At 49.6% G+C, this 16,996-nt stretch overlaps 1 protein-coding gene across 1 annotated transcript; it reads right to left on the reverse strand.

The window, feature by feature from the left end:
* Window positions 1-6,191: 6,191 nt before the first annotated feature.
* On the reverse strand, window positions 6,192-7,950 carry LOC131207844 (odorant receptor Or1-like). Its single transcript, XM_058200473.1, has 9 exons — window positions 7,937-7,950; window positions 7,674-7,845; window positions 7,459-7,607; window positions 7,102-7,399; window positions 6,880-7,025; window positions 6,612-6,816; window positions 6,452-6,540; window positions 6,313-6,385; window positions 6,192-6,245 (listed from the first exon to the last, which is right to left on the reverse strand). The coding sequence occupies exons 1-9, from the start codon at window positions 7,948-7,950 to the stop codon at window positions 6,192-6,194; spliced, it is 1,200 nt and encodes a 399-aa protein (XP_058056456.1).
* Between the last annotated feature and the right edge of the window lie 9,046 nt (window positions 7,951-16,996).

A 16,996-nucleotide genomic window follows, 5' to 3' on the forward strand; every position in this document is an offset into this window, starting at 1 on the left:
ACACCGGCACGTGGTTTGGGGCGGCTCAAACCAAACCGAAAGCATTCTAATTTAGTGTGAGAAGATGTAGAGAAACACCTCTGCTCAGCCAAATGGGCAAGTGGAGACAGACCTCAAGACATGAGTTCAAAGACCAACACGATCCAAAATATCCAGCAAAGATCCACGCTAATCCTGCAAAAAAAATAAAACCAAACTAAATTCAGTAAACAATTGAAGAAATAATCAAAACACATTTGGTCAAAAATGGAGCTTAATCCGTTTTAAAACAATAGATCAATACTCTCAAATAGACTGTGCTGCAATTTCTAAGGTATAGGCAAGAAAATGGGGAAGTTTCACCGACTTCCACAGGCAAGTTTTGGGGTTTTTTTCTAGTTTTTCAACCTATCCCCAATGGCCATAAAACGCAATTCAACTATACTTCACTACACCGTAAGTCAACTGAAATGAAGCATAGAATAAAACATAGTGACATAAAATCACATTACTGGCACTTTTAACTAAGAAGAACTGTACAGAACATGATCAGAAATACGGTGTTGCTAAACTTCAAACTTTAGTTCTAAAATATATTACACAAATCAGAACCGCTCAAATCAGATTTTCATACATAAAACAAATCCGCGAAGCAATATGACAGCTACATAACTAAGAACTCTGGAATGGACCTATGAACCCACCAGGCTCAAAAGACTTCAGAGACAAAGAGAGTTCTTGGCATTCATGGCCTGATCGCAATCGAAAATAGGTCAGTACCCATTGGGAACGGGACCGCTTCAATGCTGCTCACTTGCTGTGGCCCGAACGAAGGAAGCAGTGCCCGGTCTAGCGTGCACGTGGACACTGCGAAACGATTTAATATTTACAACAATTTCCCAGGACGACTCCGGCCTGCTTCGGCAGCTGGGCCGCGGAGGTTCGCGTTTGATCGATATAATCATCCCGGACGTCCCGGAGCGGGTTGCGGAGTGCGCGAGTGCATCATCATCACGAAATTGAGAAATATTTCATCGACCACTTCTCGGGTCCCGGAATGGGGTGTCGAACGGTGTAAATTGGCGCGGTAAGACAGGCTCGCCTCGGTGCCCCGGAGCTTCCCGGAGAGCCGACTCCCACGGCATGGCCGCGGCCACGAACGTGGCCCGGAAAGAGCCTGTACACCGTTTCCACTTGTCCGTTTGTTCGCTGTCTTGTTCCTCTGCTTGCTTGCTGCTTTCTTCCTCCGCCCATGGTGCGCCCCGATTGGTCCGCTCGATTCCTGGATTCCGAGGATGGGTTTCCACGGCTGAGGCCGAACCGAGGGAACACGCTGTTCACCGCTGAGCGCGCTGCGTGTTAAACCAACAGTTTAGCGAAAATGATACTTCGGCCCGCGCGGTGTGTCCAGCCGCGGCGTGGATTCCGCGACCGGTCCAACGGGCCAGGACTTTATCACGGCACGGAGCAGTAACCGTGCTTCTCACACCGATCGAATGATATCCGAATCTCGGGCCGCGCGCCGGAGAGCGGATGATTGCCGGAGCCGGAATTATTATGATTACGCTGCCTACAAACGCCTCCTGGCGGCGGCCATTAGCGGAGCGATGCGCGTTGCCGGAATGCCCGGCGAAATGGATCGGCCTTTCGGAGATCGGCGATCGGAGAAAGTGTAAGCGTGGGAGTTGATTGAAAATCCGCGATTCGAGCCGGTAATGTTGCTTACGACCGCCGGCAACTGCTCGATCTGCGGCACCGTGGCCCGGTAGTGGACATCGCGGGCTCACTGAATCCTCTTCTGGACTCACTGGCCGCGATTTTAAGGGTAGCAGACATCCATCGCCGTAACAAACGGCGAATCATTTAACGTGCCTCGAATCGAATTCATGCAAATTCTATCACCAAGATGTAGGTGTGCCAGGAGCAGCCGTCTTGCGCTCTCTGGTGACCGATTTGACGCTTAAATTGCCCTCACACCCAGCACCGGACCGTACAATGTTGCGGCGTTATGACTCGAGCACGATCTCACAATTAGTGGGCCGGTGCTCGCCTTAACTGCCGTGAATTAGACCGATTCTATCGGCGGGTTAGCCTCCCGACAACGGTTCACTCGCGACTCCTGTGCTAAACGCATTCCTTCCACGGAGCCCTGTCCCCTGATCGGAAAAGCCCAACACGGCACAGGAAGTGTGAGAACGTCTTGACGGTGGCTGCAAAACGGGACGCTTTAAGTGCTTTCCAATATTTATTTAAATCATTAACCTCGCAGGTCAAACAATTACCGACCGAGCCCACCTCAGGGCGTGATGGTTGCCGTGCTGAGCGTCGTTCGGAGTCGCGCGAGGCTGTCTTGTGCCCAACCCGACGCAAGTGTGTCTTAGCACATATTTTCACTTTCCGCGGACAGACCTTCGGCACTCCACGCCCGAAACGTAGAAAGTGTGATTGATGCGCTTCACGAAGAAGCGGCCGGAGGAAGTTTCTGCCACCTGCAGAACACCGGTGCCTTGCACTTCCGTGCTAAGGAGACTCGCCGGCATCACACAGTTGAAGGTTCGCAGTCGGAACAGAGCCTTCCGCGGGCCGATTTGGGTAGCAACAGGTTTCAATATTAAAAATGTTGCAACACTTCGGACCGGGCTCGACTTATTGCCTGACGAGTCAAACAAAACGCAACAAAAACAAGAAAATTGGTGTCCCATACAACGGAACGGATAAGCCAACAAAATTTGAAAATAAGTAAAGTTCATAGATAAATATTTAAAATTAAATGTAATCATTATATCGAGTTAAAATGAAAAAAAGAATGAAAGAATTTAATTATTAAAGCCAGCGAATTACAAAAGAATAGAAATGATTGAAGATACTAACAAATCCACAATTTATAGCCATTTTCACGTTTGAAGAAGTTCTCTTTCGTTTTCCGCAAATGTTTTGGCGTAATTATGTGAGGATTTTCGAAAAGCAATTTAGCAGAACAATTTTCAACTACACTAGATTTAGAGACCAGTGAATCTCTGAAATTCTTACGGTAACAAATGTCCGCTAGAGGAAATAATGGACAAAGAAAGCACCGAAAGTAAACCAAAGCGTCAACAATTTTTTCGGACAAAAAGTCCACTCCTGAGTATAACTACATGATCATTGAAGACTATTTGATTGTCCTGGAGGAGTTGTTGAATACTGTTTTACGATCAGTTTCAACATCATGTGAAGGAAGTGAACGTGAAATGAAGCATCATAGAATGGTAATTGTGGAAGAGCTGGGCCTTTACGAAAACGGCAATGAATGGCAGCTATAACTTTCCTGTAGGACTTAGGACTACTGTAGGTTTTTTGAGAACTTAAAGATTTTTTGGCAGCCGCTATTTAGTTTGTGTATGTGATCCTAACGATCCCGTATATTGTGATCATCAATACATTACTCTATTGGCGTGAGGCCTACATAAAATGATGCTAATAAACCAGAGAACTTATCACTACCAACCGGAGGTGCACTACAAGGCCATGCGTTCGATTACTGTTTCGATTTCAAATGATGCGCCATAAAAGTGATGCTCCTTAAAACAAGTTTGTGATTTCTGGAGCGCAGTGAATAAGATGATACAGCTTACAACTTAACGATTGAGGTGCCATCATTATGATAAGTCCCCTTTCTCGCCAAGAACCGTTACGATGAACACAGAACGAACATACCCCACAAAGCGATTGTCGTCCGCGAACGAATTCAAATTAAACTCCCCGTCAGCATCGATACACCTTCCAGAAATCGGGACATCCGGCAGTGCAGTAGCCCGGACGGCTTAACCCCCGGGGTTGCCTTGAACGCCCGGACTTGTTCGGACAGCGAGGATCGTAATAAATCGTGAAGAGTTTGACCTCTTTCATGACCCACCGAACCGGCTGGCCACGAACCGTTACCCTTTGTGGTCCGTTACGGTTCACCATCCTGGGACGCGGCCACGGCCCGTGGTGATCGGATTTGGCACGTCGTGCATTGCAGCTTCTCCCCCTACGCGCCAGGCTCGAGCGCGAGAATGGTTTTATTGCTTGGAACGATTCTTGAGAGTTTTTCTTCTTCACGGGCTGTACTGCTGCAAGCATGCAGGCTGCAAAAACTGCGCTCATCTGCGTTATTGCTACTTTTTGTGTCTACACCGACATTCCCGTTTTCGTACGAACCCCACGAACCCCACGAAATCATGATCCATGTGGCACCGGCGGAGAAAAACCAGATCGGCCAATAACGATCCTTCGTGGCTCGGGCGCGTTATATTATGAAAATTATTATTAATTATTTTGCAGCATCAGGGGCCAGTCATGCCACGAAGGCTGTAAGCTGTGCTGCACCGACAAACCTCAAGACTACCCCAACAGGGGTCGGCAGCAACAGCAGCTGACAAAAAAACGGGGCTCGCATTGGTACAGAGGGCGCACAACGATCGTGGAACTCGTGAGCTGAAACTAATTAATTGACAAACCAAATCATGGCGTCTGCACTTACTCCGATTATGAAATGTTGTCCGCACACCAAGGAGAGAGAGAGAGAGAGAGAGTCGTCATTTCTTGTTCCGAAGCGATTGGTTCCGTTACTGGTCGGCAACAGGCCATAAGGGTTGAGAGCATCGATGTGACTGGCTTCGTTTCTGTCACGACCTTGCCGGAGAAAAATTGCACTAAACTGTGGGGTTTTATGAAAAAAATTATCTCTTATTGCTGATGCCAAAAACACTGCACAGAACGTTGCTAAGACAACTTCGATTCGAGAACAACCAACGGTGACTCGATTGCATTCTGGATCCGTCTTACTGTCATAAAACAAAAATCAATACGTCACTCGGCGGACGAGAATTGCCTCGCCGAACTATCACGGCCTGGAACAGGCGCATATGTTCCAATGCCAAGTGTGCCTGGCGCTTGTGTCGTGAGACCCCCTGCTGCAGTTTCTTTTGTAATGCCTCGTAAAAGTTTCCGCTCCTGTGGATAGTTGGGTCAGAAGGTGCCGTATATACCACGCCGGTGAACTGGAAGGCTAGACGAGCCCGAGCCGACCAAGTTACCTGCTGTGCTCGATGCATCGGCCGGGGAATCGCTAGCTTTCCGATTCTCAAGCGCACTGCTCGATCCGGGATGTTCAACGAAGCACCACTGCTCAGTTCCAGTGTGATCCTCTGTAGCGGTAAACCGTTTGAGAAACGGTAGGGCGAACTTCCTGGGTTTTAGTTGCGCTGCCCATCTAGTAACCATCGCAACCGCACTGAACCGCACGAACCGAAGGCGAGGTGCGATAATCAACAACTTAACTTCTGCTGCCAGCGAGCGGCAGCTCGTGCCAACACCACGGGAAAGTGCGCCAGGACCCAGCGCCGTGGCGGGAGTGCGTCTTCTTTTCCCCGCTGGGGTAATCGCTATCCAGCCAAATCGGTGAATCTCTCGCGTTTGGGAACTGTAACCGGCACCGCTTGGCCAGGACTTCAGGCACACCACCGGCACCGGCACACCACTGGGTTCGTAGTTGCTTTATCTAATTTGATTTTTATTCCGACCGAATGCCAAACCGAACTGCACGACTTTCGTGTTAATCTACACCTCGTTGGTGCTGGGCGACATTTGCACCGCGGTCGCTATGGCCATCCTGACATACTACAAGGTCCGCTACCCCGGTCGTGAGCCCTAATCGAGCCAATGCAGCAGTGCGGTATCGTCGCGCGCGCCCAGCGAAAGCATCTTTAACCGGGGCTTCGCCGAAACATCGTCCTCTGCTGACCGAAGCGTTAATTACGGCTCGCCTGGGAGAAGCGGGTCACACCGATGTAATGGAGTTGGTCAGTCAAAGGAAACAACAGCGCAGTAGCTACCGAAAAAAGGCAACAAATTACCATTACGCACTCAACGTCCACACGGGGACAACGAATAGAGGGCCTTGCTCAGCCTCAAACCGATTCGTTTTACTTCGGAAATCAGAATGTGAACCTTCGTCTTGCAACGAGCGAAAGCGAAAAGCGGACACCAATTTATTGGTATAGTTACTTCGGGGAACTCTCTACAACATGACCAACTCTAATCGCAACATTCTTAGCTTTCCTTAATGCAATTCTTAATGCTTTCCAAAATCTAGTTCACTCCGCGGAGCGTGCTGCAAGCTGAAGGTGGTACTGAAGAATCCCTTCCGGTATCAATCCGTTCTCATAGCCATCCGTACGGTTCTCCATTCATTCCGTCATCGACTGCAGGACGGTCAGGAACGAGTAGGATGATTTGATAATCTGCAAACCAATCCGTGCCGAATGGTTGTTGTGAATGGAACATTCGTTATCAGGCCATCCCACTTACCGTAACGAATGTGGCCATGCTGAGCTCTATGTGAAGGACCGCCTTGGCAAAACATTTCAGCTCCGTAACGGTGCTGTGAAAAGAAAGTTTCTGTGTGGAGAAGCGTTCGAAGAATTACCTAGCCCAAGTCCATGCTTACCGGTTTTGAAACATAATCAGAAGCTTTCGGGTTCGGATGTCCATGTCGGGATAGTTAACGAAAGACGTAGCCTGGTGCACCCGTTTAGACTACAAAAAACGTCGGGAGAGAAAAATTAAGCCTAAGCCGTACAGTCTACACATATTAGTCGTTCTGTTACCGTATAGGTTATTTCGTTGCCAAAATAACAATGCGAGAAGACTTGTGTAATCAAGCAGAGTAAATAGAGCATAACAAATATGAACTCTTCAATGGTGTGCTCATCGGCAACAAGGTGCAGTCCGGTAATACAAAGTATGAAAACGGAGCAGAACAGCTGCAGGAGAACTGGCGTGCCAAACAAGTTCAGGATATCCTTTAAGGTCCTTTCGGGGAGAAGGAAATGACAATTAGGTTTGGTGTTGCGCGTAACCTCGGTTTCTCGCTACCCAGTAACGTTCTGGTGAAAGACGATACACTGCAGAAGCTCCTCGTAGGACTCAGTGGATGATTGGTTGGAGAAACTTTCCATTCGCTGGTTCACGTCACGTGCCCGCCACGTTACTGGTACCTCAGTAGTTTGCCGGTGACCAACCTGTACGCGATTTCTTTTATTATATGATTTCTACGTTTCCAAAAGCCAACCATTGGAAAGCTCATTGTCAACCTACCTTTTCCAGCTGTATTACTAGACGTCGCAAGTGTGCATCAGTTAGCCCTAACAGCAGGGCAAACAGAGAATCGCACGAAACATTGAACAAGGCACTGCAAATGACAGCAACGCACTGAGAGACCAGTGTCAACAAATACAACCCGTTCGAGGATTTGTAATCGAATGGATACCATGCCGGAAATACAATTTCACCGAGGAGGCTGGCAGCAATGGTCCAGGCAACGATCAATCCATCGGATGTTAGCAAATAGACTAACCATATGATGGTGGACGATTTGCGGACAAGCTTCAACGGCCTGTAATGTGTCGTAATCATTGTTTATCTACCCCTAACTGGGAGTCTCCGAATACTTACTGAGCTTCTTCTTCGTTCCGTGGCACGTACTGGTCGTCCTGAAATTGGTACACAATGCGCTGAATTTCGGCACTTTTTCTGTAGAAAAATTCCATTTTAAATATCATAACCACCTGCGTCAACAACAGACACAGTGAAGCGAGCAGCTCCTACAAGAAAAGTTACAGTAAGCCGGTAACGTAGGCTTATCTCGGGCGAATCAAACAGAATCTAACCTCCTGGTTGGTCACGGTGAAGACATAGACAGTCTGGGTCGCTACGCTGAGATAGATTACCAGGATGCGAAATATCAACCCCTTGAGCCGGTACAGAGATTTGGCGGCACGGTCCATATCTTGTGAAGGCCAGGCAAAATAGAGGCGGAAAACCCACACGGCCAATCTCAGGCTAGGATAGCGTTTCCAGTGTTCTTCGTTCCGTCCGTCGGGAGAAAAGCATTCGACTCTAAAGTAGAAGTAAGATTAGTACTATACACTACCTCATCCGGGACATCTCCGGGTTACTTTTGCGTTCGACGGCGCAATATTCTATCCATTCTCACTCCACGGAACCTGGCTGGCACTTGCAACTGGGCCAGCAGGAAGCATCATATGCTTATTTATACCGCAACTTGGTGAACCGCAAGCCTTGATGAATATATTAACTGTATATTAAAGGTGTCATACATCAAAGAAACCACTTACGTTTCCGAAACCACTTACGAAACGTTCCCCGTGGCGCTCGATTGACCTATTCATCGATCAAATGAATAATTGAACTCAAAATAGTTCAATTTTCAGCACCCTTTGCAAGCAAGACACTACCCCACAAATCGATATACGAATCGCACGAATCGAATCTGGAGTGTTCGTCCAAACATTCCCACCTTAGCAATCAATATCAGCGACATCCGCCATAATTGCTCCGGTACTAACAGGAATCGAACTGGAAAATATGTCGAGCTACGCTTTCCTTTCCAGCAAATGAAATGGTGGGAAAGTTATGAAATTATGCCGCTCCTTCTCACTGGTCCAGACCCCAGGGTTGCCGTTCCGCCTGGTTGCCACCGTCTATTAGCAGAAACGCGCGCGCGTTTGTTGCCACCGAACCAACCCGAACCGCGTTTATTGCTTTATCTGTGATGACTCGGGCGGTTCTCTCCGGAGCATCGGCACGCTGGGTACGGCTTGCCGAACGAGCCCAGCATCAGCTAACCAAGGCCCATGCTGCGGTCAGCTGGCACCAGAAGGAACGGCTAACGAGAAGCTCCATGTTCGTTGGATCCGTTTTGTCGCCGGGAAAACCGGGCTTGCTTAAATTTGTACGTCAGATCGCCATCTCGCCGGGTTAAGGGCTGTGTGTTTCCCGAGCCGGTGCCCGGGAATTGGACCCGGGCGCACCGACCCAGTCGGCCGATAAACAAAGGTGTGATACTCATTATAAAACTACACGTCCCTGAGATCCCCGGGGACCCCGGGGTACCTTCCTGGCAACTCCAGGATGCACCACTGCCGGGCACGCCGGGCCTCGTCGTGGTGTCGTTATTATGAATGAGAGTCACGTAATGTCGTTATCCATCGGTCGGTGCCACTCGCCCGCGCTACATCCGAAGGAGGGCTGGGCACATCGGCAGAGGATCACGATGGACACACCGGTCGACGACATAACTATTTCGAGTACAACCGCCCGACAACTCTGCTCTGCTTCCTGGCCCTGGATCCCGGCACGGCGCACGATCGCCATGACTTATGTACGCGTGCAGTGCAGGAACCTCCGCGGGGGAGGAGGGGGATGGTGCCTCACCCACCCACCGCCTTATTCAAATCGTAGCCACATTAAGGCCACATTAAAACAATCAGCACGGGCATTAAGAGGTGTCGTAAATCATTCGCACACGACTCCGCACCGGGATCGGGTCCGGCGATCGGTACCGGAAACGCCGAGCGATCGGGCGTGCGTGCCGTGCACGTGTGGGCTGCGTGGTAAAATTTACTGCCACACCCGCGCTGTGCCATGGGGAAGCAGGTTGTGCGGTGTACTGTCCGTTCTGCGGTGGAACAAACCCCGTTGTTGTTAGCGTGTCGGGAGTGATTTGTTTCGCCCGTGACATGACTACCGTCGAGCGAGGACTCCGGGGGGACGGGGAGAGCGGGAGCGGGTTGTGCATGTGTCCCAAAGCGTGGGACATAAAATGGTGCACTTGTACGTCCTTTTCGTCCTACGTTCGAACGTTGCCATACATGCTGATGTGCTGGACATTTATTTTATTTATTTTGTTCATTTATTTTCATTATACTTTTCATTTCATTTCTAGCCATTTGGGGTCCTTTAGGACAATCATAAAAGGCCCGTTTTTGCACTTTGGAAAACTTACTTGAAAAACTTGGAAAAGCAAGAAAACATCACTCAACATTGGGCTTGCCATTTCATTATGTTTTTGGGGCATACATCCCTTTTTTTGATCTTAGAAGAACGGAGCGGACCGTATTCATTAAATGTTCTTTATAGCTAACTTAATCTAACTTAACAAGATTATCTTTAGCAACATGTGGCATTTCCTCCACTTCAGGATAGCTTTATCCCGGGTTCAGTCGGTTGAGCCGTTTTCTAACCAGACAAAACAGCTTGTTTTAAATCACTATCTTGCCATTTCGACCACCTTCGTTTGAATCCAACTGCTCTTGCATTTTCTGTACAGCATGATTGGTTTGGTTAGAACTAGAACTCCATATCTATAGCTTTTCCGTTGCAACGAAAAGAACCTCGTAAAAACCCGTGCAAACGATCTATTTGACTCTTTAAATTAGTTACCACGGCCTTGGAGCCGTTAAAGTCTTTGAGCCATGGAACCAAGTCTGGTTAGGCTTTGGTAGAAATATCATCCGATCGATCCTGGCAAAACAAATTCTTCATCAAACACCAATTCATGTCTTCATTTTCACATTTTACCCTACCAGAGCGTGAGCCTCTTTTTTACGACAAGCGCTTGTCAAACATTTTTATGGTGGATGTTACGCAGCTGATAGCTTCATCGAAGGACACGCAGACGGCGCACCGGTGACGGTCGCCACCGGAACAGGCTCCCGGGCAACGGGGGCGCCCACTTTCTCGATGGTGCGCCCCACCGAAAGGGGGGCGCCTTCTACAGCCTGCCGCTCATAAATCATATTATGCTAAAACGGAGCCCGGGGCTCAATAAATCAAGCTCAATCGTCGCTCAACTGGGCGCGGGACAGTCCGTTGACAAAATTCAACCTCCCGCTCCGTTCTGGGACGCACGGTTCTCGCGGCTTCGGCCACATGTAAATTCGTCCTCTCGCGGCCCGCGCTGGGTACCGAAATTTGCATACGTCGCGAAAGTCTCCCGACGGGTTTTTCGTATTTATTGAATGCAAATGCTGCCGGACGGTCACTGATGGGTCACCGATCGCTTCCGGCTTTCGCCGGGCCCGATACGATCGCCGGAGGACACCGGCTTTCCGGCTCATCCCGGGCCGGCGTCGGCGGGATGCGCGAAGAAAGATCGATTGCTTCGTGGCCGGCCCCGGTCGGGCTAACGGTCGGGCTGACCCATATGGTCGGAGAGGCCCCCGCGTGTACGCCTCGCGCTGGCTAATGCGTGGCGAAGGTAATTAAGGTGGGACGGATCGCGGGATAAAACCGCGGCAGGTCCCCATTAATCATGCGCTAGTGGAGCCGCCTGCGCTGGGCGGCCGCCGTGGCATCTGCCCGCCGCCAGCGGGGTGGCTCGTGGCGGCCCAGAATAAACGTTCATTAATTTCCCTTCCAAGCAGGCCTATCATTATCGACACTCGGATCGCTTTGACGAGTGTGCGCGTTTGTCTGTGAAGAAGGTTAGAAGATCACAGAACGCACGCAGCCACTGCAGCTGTTTGGCTAACTAGATCCGGCACCAGGGACGCGTGCTGCGGTTTTGCATCATTCCATCAGGCCAATGTTGGCGATGTTTTGGACAAGCCACACACTCCGAGACCACCGAGAGTGTCGTTTGTTTTGGGTGTGCGCCTTCGGTGACTCCCGTGATCCCCCGTGACAGCAGCGAGTGACCTTGCTCGATCAGGCAACCCCCGAATGCCACCCGGGGCCAAGATGAGCATAAGATTGATTTGCGCCGAGCACGCCGTGCGAGATTTATGCGATCGATCGTATCGCGCGCCTTCCGTGTACAGTACCGCGACAGTCGTCGCATTTTGCATATAGAACCCCTTGTCTTGTCTGCCAGGTCGATCGAAAGCGATCACCTCGTTTTGATGCACTCCCCCGGTGGGGTCGGCGTGGCCTTACGGCCCACGAATATTTCACGATCTCCGCGGTGGCTGGCACTCCCCAAAACCCAGCAAACGTCTGCCATTCGGCGCCGGCGCAGGATCAACAATGCACTTCAGGAAGGCGCTGACACCGCTGCGCAGATGCTTGCTGGCCTCCAACCTCCAAACGCGAACGGAAACAAAAAATTGGAACCTAAATTTCGTGTCGATGAATAAATTATTTGCGAGACTCCGCTCGAGGTGTTGCTCATGCGGCGATGCTAATAATAAAATCGGTAGAGCCTTCCGCAAAAGAATCACAGCCCACAACATTCTCTACCGTGGATCGCTTGGTATGACGTGTAGTTTGAATGTAGCCTAAGGCAAAGGTGTTTGAATTATATGAAAATATCCGCGGGCTTTACCTTACGTGAATGCTCATTCTAAACAATCTCGAAGAATAAACGTTGATTGTTTATAAAGTTCAAGATAACCAGCAGACCACGAAATTTTCGGACTCAAATCGTAAGGATGAGCGGACTTTGGAGAAGCATTTTTACTGGCATGAATAACGTTAACCTGTTTTCCATACGCCGAACGCCGAAAAGGTACCCCAAAACATCTTGCAACATAAATCGAGACTCAGCTTCACACACAAAAATTCTCACCAATATGAAAACGAACGCACCAAGACGATAACAGGCCGGAAAGGCGTCAGCAGGCCATTTTCGAAGCGAAGGAACAATATCTGGTGGGTCCTTTGGACAATCTATTATGTAGTGCAATTGATGAAAATTTTTTGATAATTCAAGGAATTCGATGACAGCATCTTGTTGTGAGAGCAAAGATGAAAGATCCGATATGCAATAAACGGATACCAAACCGGATGCCAACCGTTGCGCCAGTTACAATAAAAATATTCCTACGCGAACATAATGGTTTGCTTTAAAAAGACCGAAAGATTTCCCAAAACGATGAATGGGCCCTCCTTATTAAACCCTATACTCAGGGCGACTCATTGGACATCTGTTTCAATATGTGTTACCGTTCAATTGTAACATGTTAATTGGAACTGGAGCAAAATAACAAACCCTTGAAGATTTTAGCACTATGTGAAAGAGAAAGAAATCGAAGATAATAATTTCCATAGCTTCAAGTACATTTATTCTTTAAGTAACTGTTTTTTTTACATTCGGACAACATTGTGAGCCCTCCACTTCCAGTAACATTTACACACAGCGGTCAACTGGTTGGGCCAAACACTTGGCGCGTGTAACGTGCAGCCGAGGCCGACAATCCACGGGGCCGTAATAACCGGGTAGCCGGACCAACCGGGGCTGTATACTTAAAACCCACTTAAGACCCACTGGTGAGCCGAAAGTTGGTGAGCGTGAGAATCGTGTGCTTTATTGGTTCATCGCCGCTGAACGGTGGCAACATTGTCCACAAGGACCTGGACCGGGTGGCACTGAAACACTGCAAAAATTTGCAGTGTCTTGCAGTCGCCGTTTCGCGGGTTCAACGGCTGCCAAACCCTCGTTGACCCTCACTCGACATCAGCAGTTATGCTCAATCAGCACGTGGCAGTTCAGGAAATTCAACCCCGAACCGTGAACCAGAGCCCAGACCCGGAAAGGCCCGCCGTGGAATGTGCCAAAAGTGACGGGGCGTCGGACACCGGGTGTCAAATTTATGACTGCTCGCGCAAATTCACAATGGTCTGGCCGAACGGGCGAATGAATGAATGGAGCACAGGGGCGACATTCAACCGTTTCGCGCAGCACAGCAACGGTGTGCAATTGATAAGTCCGGCCGGGCACGAGAGAATCCTTTGGTGACGGTGCCTCGAAACCGCACGGCCGCAGAGTTCACGGCGCGTGACACACGGCGCGACGTGACGTGAGCCGGTCGGGCCTTGGGCTCTCCACGGGCCGACGGTTAAGTGACGAAAATTAATGTGTTAATTAAGGCAGCGAATACTCGGCGTTCAATTAGACGGAAAGCCGAAAGTGTCGTCGGGACCGTGCACGGTGCTGGTGCGCGTTGAGAATGGAGAACCCGCGGCAAGAATCGAGAATGGATTTGGGGTGAAGCTCTCGCTCCGATTCATTCAGAAGATCGGCCCCTTAAAGGAGAAGCTCTCAAGGAAGACGCCTTACTGTGGCCCCTTTTTGGGATTGCGTCTTCAGCCGCGAAACATTCCAACTTCGCGCGCCGGTGAGAGCACCCGCCGGTATCGACCTTTTGCCGACTGTCCTCACAAATCATGGACCTCTTTGACACGTGTTTGATTTTCGCAGTCACGAGCGACACGAAGCCGACCGAATGATCGTTACGTTTATGGCACCCCGTCCCCGTCGACGGCGAGCGTGTGACTTTTGGTTTCGAGGGCTGTGTTTTACTTTGCGGTGGCTCACCCGGGCCGGGTCGTGTCCAGTGGGGCCGATATTAAATTGTTACAGTTTTAAATTATAACCTATCTCCCAACCCGGGCCCGGGACAGAGGTCAGAGGTTCTGGGGACGGCTCGCCTCACGCCCAAAGCCAATTTGTTGCGCTGCTTCCCTGGCTGACCATTAGCTTGTCTCGCGGGTACTTATGGAAAATGATAAATTGTAATTGTGAACCCCGCGCCAGACTCGCCCAGAACCAGCTGTTCCATGTTCCTAGACCCGACATCCCCCTCCCAACTCTCCTTTCTCCTGGTCTGGTGGAAAACTGCAACTCTGGTCCAGTTTTGGGGTGGAATCGACCCCGAAAGGAGGTGTTCAGGCAAAGTGCTAATTCGCGTGCCGGGCACCAGGGGCCTTATCGCTGGGTGCTGCATGTTTAACAGCGATCAGCTCTCCACCGGCGATCACGATGTGTTCCGCGGGGCATTTTCGATTGGACGTCGGATGAATCAATTTGCCTGCGCGCGCGGCGTTCTTGACACGCCTGGAGGAGCCGCGCGCGTGGCCTTCCCCACCCGGGATCCTTGTGGAGGTTCCCATACTCGGGGAGTGGTTCTAGGGGACCTTCCTCCTGGGGTTCAACGGTGCACTCGGCGATGGCCTTGCTGTCGGCAGCTCGGTATCCACGGTGAACCAATTCAGCACACACGCAGACGGTGGCCTATAAATAATCAAAATCTAATTATATTCCCGCTACGGGTATAACACTTTATTGTGACGCTTCTCGGGGATCTCTCTCTATGCTGTTCTTCCGTCGGCACGTCTGGTAGTCTTTTCTGGGCCCGTCGTGGTTCGCGAACTGATGGTGATTCCCGACGGAATTACGCTCGACGCCTGGTAAGGACCGCACTTGCCCACCGACCTACCGGAGTGCTACGGGGAATCACTATCCAGCTGTGGAAATGTGTAGAGTTTATTCGTTGTCAACTATAAATGATTGGTTACACAATTCATATTTTATGTAGAAAAGGGTCAAACCAAAATTTAATGAAGCGACAATTAAAACTTTGCATTGTTGGTTAAAGTCGCAAAACTCCCCAAATACTAGGCTGTTCAATAAGTTGGTAGCCTCGATGAGCAAAATACATTTTTACGGTTTGAAATACACTTTATTAGTCAGTTCATGTTTCCTTCAGTGACGTTCAGGTCTCCCTGAACAGAGAGAAGCTGGAAGGTCTAATGCGGCATCCATTTTGCAAACAGCTTTCTGGAACCCAAAACATCAGTCAAATATTGTTTATACTGCTCAATGAGATGGCTAGGCCTTATACTAAATCTCTTTAAGTGATTGGACGATTTTCCAATACGATATCCTGTATTTTTTCTACGATTTCAAGTGTTATGTCTCGTTTAAACTCAGAAACCCCCCCTTTTGACTCCCTAATTGAAGTTGACGAGTCCTTATACACTTTGAACATTCGTTCATAAATTTCTTTGGTTAAAAGCAAAGGTAATTTATGAACTAACGAACCCACCAAAAATAACTTATTGCTACGAACTTATTGAACACTCCAGTAGAAGCCAAAGATTGCCATAAAATTAAGATCTAAAAGCCTGAATGAATCTGAAGCTTATAATAACTAACGCATGTAACTAACTTAACAGCAACTAATAAACATAAATCAATGATTCTTTTTACGATAGATAAGTAAAAATTCAATGCTGTTAACATTAATTAGATCATGTAAAATGTCAACATAAAAAGAACCAAACAAACGAGTAATGAAACATCGCATTATGTTTTCGCATCAAGCCAGTTGAATCCACTAATTTATGTAATTGTTGAACCATTATCTACAGATTAGTAAACCCCTTCAGGATTAGATTCACGGCCCTCGCCGTAATGCTGCTTCATCCCCTGCAGCGGGCACAATAAATACTCTCAGCAAATCATTCATCGCCAACGCGAAACATAATCCATTCTGACCGCAAAAACAGCCTTTGAAACGGGTGAGCCGCACTAAGCCGAGCAGAGTACGCCACAGTACGCCGAGCACATTGCGTGACAAGGTTTCCACGCTGACAGTTCCACGCCGTGCCGTGTAGACCGTGCAGATGCAATCACGCACGGCCCGGGCCCAGCATAAACCCAAACAAGCCGCTCGTTGCTCGTTTCCTACGGTGGGCCGCCCGAACCAGCAGCGTCAGAGTTCAATGCATTTCGACGAATGTCTGGGTCGGCCGCTCCACACCGGCCCAGTCCTTAGATTGAATCAATTTTTATTTCCCCTCCGTCCCACCCCGTCCATCCATGCCCCCCCACCAGTCGGGTCACACCGGGCGTAATCAGGGAAGTAATTTGTTTCGGTACGCCGCCCGATAGGCGACGAGAGCGCGAGTGATCATCGTGACGCTGATCGTGATCGCGTGAAGACGATCCACGCCACGATCCACGGCCGCGGATCCACAGCGCGGAGCTCGTGTGGAAAGCGGAAAAAACTAAAATTAGAACCGGCGGCGACTCCAAGGCATCGCCGGAGAGCGCGTTATTCGCGAGGCACTAAGCACTGCTCCTTGGGAAAGTAATTTTTGCCTCCGAGCCGCTGGGGGACCTTCGTTAGAGGAGCGGCCCCCGATCTTCGCATTTCTCCTGCGACGAAGCAGGGAATTGTTCCTGTTTTACTTCGCGCGGTGCAGTAGTGCAGCAACCACTTGCAGCACACGCGGCAAGCAACAGCAGCAAGTGCCACGGTGTACGTGGCACGGCCGAGTTTAATCACATCGTGACGGGTGATAATGAAAATTTCGACACGTTTTCGCACCGAGCAACCTGCGCGGGTTCAGGGTTGATCGAAAGGAGGGCCAAAAAGAGCGAGGATTTTTTTATAAAAACAGTTCT

The sequence above is a fragment of the Anopheles bellator genome, chromosome 2 (genome assembly GCF_943735745.2).
Source record: "Anopheles bellator chromosome 2, idAnoBellAS_SP24_06.2, whole genome shotgun sequence".
Classification (NCBI taxonomy): domain Eukaryota; kingdom Metazoa; phylum Arthropoda; class Insecta; order Diptera; family Culicidae; genus Anopheles; species Anopheles bellator.